Source organism: Notothenia coriiceps, unplaced genomic scaffold (genome assembly GCF_000735185.1).
Source record: "Notothenia coriiceps isolate Sejong01 unplaced genomic scaffold, NC01 NC01_scaffold00005085, whole genome shotgun sequence".
Classification (NCBI taxonomy): Eukaryota; Metazoa; Chordata; class Actinopteri; order Perciformes; family Nototheniidae; genus Notothenia; species Notothenia coriiceps.
Genome location: NW_011337786.1, coordinates 1691 through 8252, shown reverse-complemented (window position 1 = coordinate 8252; position 6562 = coordinate 1691). Strand labels below are relative to the sequence as shown.

At 40.4% G+C, this 6562-nt stretch overlaps 1 protein-coding gene across 1 annotated transcript; it reads left to right on the top strand.

Moving 5' to 3' along the window:
- Nucleotides 1–618: 618 nt before the first annotated feature.
- LOC104942790 (casein kinase I isoform gamma-2-like) lies at nt 619–6279 on the top strand (the record flags this gene model as incomplete). Its single annotated transcript, XM_010768082.1, has 7 exons — nt 619–860; nt 1666–1735; nt 3701–3849; nt 4221–4455; nt 5702–5787; nt 5899–5983; nt 6131–6279. Coding segments are annotated over exons 1-7 (951 nt in total), but the record flags the coding sequence as incomplete, so codon positions are not given.
- Between the last annotated feature and the right edge of the window lie 283 nt (nt 6280–6562).

Genomic DNA, 6562 nt, shown 5'->3' with positions numbered 1-6562 from the left:
GTAACGGAAAGTTCGATTTAAATAATTTTTGATCAATGCAACACATTCCTGTTGTCAAAGTGTGCCCTGGGGCTGAGTGAGAGGCAGTTGTCATGGTGGACTGGTTTGTCTAAAGCCTCAAGCTAGCGGAGCTTCCAAGTTTCATATAGCATGTTAGCATATGGATAGCAACGTATGGTGACTGACCAGGCTATTACCTCTTTGCCTCCATCACCATCTCTGGCCCCTGCAAGGGGGTTTAAAACTAGTTGCTAGTGGTACCCCCTTACCCCATCATCTTGTTCACCTCTTTCATTAAGTCATCTAAACACCCCACCCAATAATCATCAGCTTTTGCTTTTTACACTTTCACCAGCCCATCTTTTTCATAGTACTAAGCGCTCTTTTGCTCTGCTTAACTTCATACTTTACGAATTCATCTCACATCTATCCCAGTTCATCTTAAAAAAAATTTCCCACGTTTTGTCTCAGTGTAGGAAATCCTAACATTTGACTGTCGAGCTGCTAGGCAGTTGTTTTGGTAGTTGTTGTTGTGGTTGCATGGAATCGGCTTAACCGTGGAGAGGCCAGGCTACCACAAACTGATGGACTTTGACAAGCGAGGAGTGGGGGGAGGAGGAGGAGGAGGAGGAGGAGGGGGAGGTGGAGGTGGAGCGAAAGGGGAGGCAGAGGAGGGGAAGAGGATGCCCGGGAAGACAGGGAGTCGATCGGGGCACGGAAGCCGGGGAACCAGCTCCAACTCCGGGGTTCTGATGGTCGGACCAAATTTCCGGGTCGGGAAGAAGATCGGCTGTGGGAACTTTGGAGAGCTGCGACTTGGGAAGAACTTGTACACCAACGAATACGTGGCTATCAAACTGGTAAAAATAAGTTCTCCGTATACAGAGGTGGAAGAAGTACTCAGATCTTGCACTTGAGTAAAAATAGAAATACCATAGTGTAGTAAAACTCAGTTTTAAGTTCTGCATTCAAAATGTCACTCAAGTACAAGTACAAAAGTATTGGCATCTAAATATACTTAATGTAACAAAAGTAAAAGTACTTATCATGCAGATTGGCCCATTTCAGAATAAGATAAGATAAGTCATTATTTATTGGAAATTGTGGTGCCAGTGTTACGAAAATACAATAAACACAGCAGCATAATAATACATCACATCTTTGATGTTTTCTTTATAATCATGGATGTTCAAATGGGTTTACCAAGCCTGTAAAGCTGGAATTTAATTCTTCTTTTGTGTGGCCTTTGACATTTGCTCCGGGTGCAACTAAAGCCTTAAAGTGTTGATTATATTTTGTATTATGTAGTGGAATAAAAGTACACAAATGACCTCTCAATTTTTTTTAAGCATAAAATGGAAATACTCAAGTAAATAATAATAATAACTAAGTACAGTACTTGTACTTAGTTACTTTGCACCACTGTCCTTATATAGCTTTGTAGGACAGCACACTTTATTAGTCTAAGTAAGAAGGAGCATTATTCTTCCATTTTTCATATGAAGCTGTTTCACATTGTACTTAACCATCCTATACTTGCAACAATTGGGATCCTCAGTATGACAGCAGTGTCAGAAAAATGTATATTATGAAATGGGTTTTATTTGTTTACTACTACCTCTGTTGTGTGACTATTGTTATTGAGACATCATCCTCCTTTTGTAGGAGCCTATCAAGTCCCGGGCGCCACAGCTTCACCTAGAATATCGCTTCTACAAACAGCTGGGGAGTTCAGGTAAGGCTTTCACTAAGTCTTCTACTGTGACAATCGGCAGAGTCTTAATGAAAGGATTTCCATGTGACTAACATTCATAAGAATAAGGAGTTTTGTTCGTTTGATAAACACAAATATGAATTAGTAAATTAGCCTTTTCAAGTTCTCCTTTTTATCATGATTTCTGAAAGAGAAGTCCCATATTAGTCAAACAATTCTGCTGATTTGACCATATTTTTGGCCCATCTGGAATACCTGATTGATTTTGCACTGATCTTATATCTTGCTACACTTTTGACCTAGGGAGGGTGTAGTCTCGATGTTTTGGACATGTTGATGCTCTCCCTCTATTGTGCCGATGTCCAGAGGCCTGTACTACAAAGCCGGTTCAACATATGTTTGAGTTAGCCGGTTGGCCTAATCCAAAACATACGCGCTCTCGCTAAATGGTCCTACGACGCGGGTTATCAAGTGGATCGCTCAAACCAGCCGTGTCCTATCTAGTTAGGTGCACGTTCACATGAAAGGGGTGGTATTTGGAGCATTCGACCAATCACAAACATGGACAAGCGTACTGACAGCGCAGCGCGTCATACTTCCTGAATGAAAAGTCAACTATAATATTAGACAAATATGAAGAAGTTAAACTTTAAACATCCATGACTTAAACACTTTATCCAGGATAAAAGCCACATAGTTGCACCTGCAAGGTGAATACAGCTGGTCTTAAAATGTATGGATAAGGTCTTAAAAAAGGTCTTAAAAGGTATTACATTTGACTTCAGGATTCCTGCATATAGCCTGGATGTAAATGATAATGGGACACATCGACGTCTGCACTCACAGTGCCGCGGACTGTACTTAATGTTACTCTGNGGGGGCCAGGTTATCCGTTCAGCATAAGTTACCATGGAGATCTAGCCTGCTAAAAAGAGAACCAGCGTCGTAGGACTGGAAACCCCGAGTTTTCCCTGAAGTTAGCGCGCTAAGCGAAAATCCGGCTTCGTAGTACAGGCCTCAGATCAACTAGTACGAGTTGTTAGTGAAGCAACAACAGCAACAACAACAACAACAACAACAGACAAGACCCCTTGATTAATTGGAACACGGGAACCGACCAGAAGGATTGCCACTGGATATTAAACCCACCGTCTCTGCAGTGCAAACTTAGCCACTTGTGCGCTTCATAAAGAGTATACAGATTTCACTTCCCTGCGTTATATGTCAAAAATATAATTTCCATTTGTGTTTACCCAAAAATATTTTAATAACTAGATGGTATTAAAACAACAAAATCGCTGGTGGTGCAATAAAAAAAAGCACAAGATTCAATCTTGATGGTTTCTGCGACATCGGAAATCACTACTTTATTTTGTCCCACAGTGTGAGAGCAGCAAATGTACATTGCAGATAAAAGGCGAATGTAGAAAATGTAGACTAAGAGAGAATTACGATTTTAAATAAGTCATGTTTAAAAACAGAAACGGCCAAAACACACAGAATTGAGTTAAGACAACATACACAGAGCCTGCAATTTAGCTTTTATTCACAGTAGGTCACTGGATAACCACTTCTTCAATGTAGCCTAGGTCACATGCACACGGCTAAAATAATGAAGACATATCTCTGTTAAAAGATATTCATATCATTAATTTGCTGTTGAATGAAGTATTGTATTGTATTTTGAGCGGAGTCAACTCACCCAGCCATTGTGGCTTTTAGGTGGATATTTCACGAGTTCATGATTTATTGTCATTCTAGAGACAGGGTTGCACAAGCTGTAGTCCCAGTTTCTACACAAGGAAAAGATAAACAATTGATGATGGTCTAGTGGAGTCCTACAGCCTGAGGAGAGAGGCTGCTCTGGGTGGGTCTGACAGCAGATGCTTCAGTATGGCCTGCCAGACAGAAGCTAACTGCACCGTGTTGATTTCTCAATGTGTCCAACTCCTGTTCTGACTGTCCTTTCTCTGTGTGTTCACCCAGAGGGTGTGCCCCAGGTATTTTACTTTGGACCGTGTGGTAAATACAACGCTATGGTTCTGGAGCTGCTGGGACCCAGCCTAGAAGATCTGTTTGACCTCTGTGACCGGACCTTCTCTCTGAAAACTGTCCTCATGATAGCTATACAGCTGGTAAAACCGATTTATTTTGATTTTGATCTCTAAACACAGAATTCCTTTATTCGTCCCACAGAGGGGAAATGTACATTGTTGCAGCAAATGTATGGATAAAGATGTAAAAAACCCAATTAGATATAAGTCATGCTCATGATGTTTTTAATAAAATGATTACAATTTACAGAAATATACATTCAGGTAGATAAGTAAGTAAAAGCAGTATATATAAAATAAATGTAACAATGTAGCATGAAGTGTGGTAGCAGGTCAATTACAGCAGTGAGATTCTCCAGTAATGGATGGACTAACTGCACAACAGTGGTGACATAGTCATTGTTCTTTTTCTCTTATTCTTAGCCTTTTGTGCTCTGTTCCTTTTCCTTTAGATCACCCGCATGGAGTTTGTCCACACCAGAAGCTTGATCTATCGGGACGTGAAGCCTGAAAACTTCCTGGTGGGCCGACCGGGCTCCAAACGGCAACACACCATCCACATCATAGACTTCGGCCTGGCCAAGGAATACATTGACCCAGAGACGAAGAAACACATCCCATACAGAGAGCACAAGAGTCTGACTGGAACGGCTAGATACATGAGCATCAATACACATCTGGGGAAAGGTAAGCATTACATTACATTGCATTTAGCTAACGCTTTTATCCAAAGCCACTTACAATAAGTGCATTCGACCAAGCATGCCATCATTAGCAGCACGCTAATGATACCTATGTACCATATCAACCATAGATGTCTAGGCGTGTGTGTAAGCAAAATACGTTTCATTTGCGTTTCGATAATTATTAATAAATTCAATAATTAGCTGAGGATTCTGCAGAATTTTGTACAAATATTGTAGAAACACAACAAAATCACACAATTGTGATATGATATACCGGTAAGTGTCTTCTACCTGAGAAAATCTGTGGAGCAATTTACATATAAGGAGTATAAAGTGTACATAATATTTGAAATTGCACTATTAATAAAAATAAGATAATTAGCGTTTAAGAAATGCAACATTGGAACGAATCAGCACTTTGTAGGCCTGTGACCACATAGCGCCTTGATCTGGCAGAAAGACACTGGCAGGGAGCTCGGGAGAACAACTTAGTTTGTGATGTGAACACCGGCCCTCATTCTCAAAGATTATCTTACACATATTGAATGCTCTCAAAAAGCTATTTTGTTTCATTTAAAATGCCAAATGGCACATTCCGCTTATTTTGCCTGTAGACCTCACTTTTATAATACCAAATAATTGTATTATTTTATACTTGCAAAGTTCTAGATGATTGAGCAACAGGAGCGTTCGCTTGTCCATCAAGTGAACTTGTTTCTTTGTTTGGCTCAGCTCAATGCAAGTAACTATACAGAAAAGTGCCTTTTTTAGCACGTTCCCTCCCAGGAAAATTGCCTTTTCTCCGCGGCCAGTTGTCCCCAAGTTAAGGACGGTTGAAGATGAAAAAGTGTGCAAAAAAGGGGAAAATGGACACGGTTAAATGTGGTGAAACAATTGGGACTGAATTAATGATGTTGTTTTGTTGAGTGTAGAGAGTTCTGATATTTAGGTTTTTATAATATCACATAGTTTTGGAAAACGTGCTCCCCAAGGTCACATATTTCAAATCGTTTTTGTCAGTCAGTCAATTGAAAAAGATATAGAAAATAAGTATATTTGCGTAATTGCTAAATAAATAGTGTGAAATATTAGTGGGTCATCACAATTATAAGCTATTTATTCTTGTAATAATGATCTTGTCACTGTTTTCATTCTGATTGAGTTTGAAGGCCTACTCAATATGGGACAAACAACCCCATCTGTCGTGATCAAGAGTAATTAAAGCCTTTGGTTTTCCTGTGTTTCAGAGCAAAGCCGGCGGGATGATTTGGAAGCTCTAGGTCACATGTTCATGTACTTCCTGCGAGGCAGCCTACCCTGGCAGGGCCTCAAGGTGAGTGTTTATCAGTCCTGTCAGATTTGTTTTTCCCTCTGCATCACCTCTCCTAAGCTGCCTTCCATTACAAACAGTGAATACATTCCTTCATGTCTCCGTCTTCATAAGGCTGACACTCTGAAAGAACGTTATCAGAAGATAGGAGACACAAAGAGAGACACACCTATAGAGGTCCTCTGTGAAAACTTCCCAGGTGTGTATATACACAGCTCTACAAATTAAATACAAAATATAGTGTTGCAGCTGTTGCAAATATGGTCAAGTTAGCATATGTTGATCAAATCTTGTGTCTCATTGTTTGAATGTGTGTGTGGGTTTGGTACCTGTGTGATTGTAACAGAAGAGATGGCCACCTACCTGCGGTACGTGCGTCGACTGGACTTCTTCGAGAAGCCAGATTACGACTACCTGAGGAAACTCTTCACAGACCTCTTCGATAGGAACGGATACATCTTTGACTACCAGTACGACTGGACTGGGAAGCCTCTGGTTAGTTTCTGCTCACTGTCAGCTGATACCCCATTGTATCATTATACTAATTTAAGCGGCCAATGTCATTAAGAAATCAAACTGAAAATCAACTCAAAAGTAAAACGGCCGCTGAGGCACCAGATAGCGAAACTCAGGCAGGGAAAGATCCAAGTCCAGGCCATAATTTTGTTTGTACTTTTATTTCCATTAACCAATGCGAACAAAATACAATGAAAAGGTTTCCAATGTATAATAGCCCTGTGGCATGCTTTTTCATTAAAAGACATCTGGCTTCTGGTGC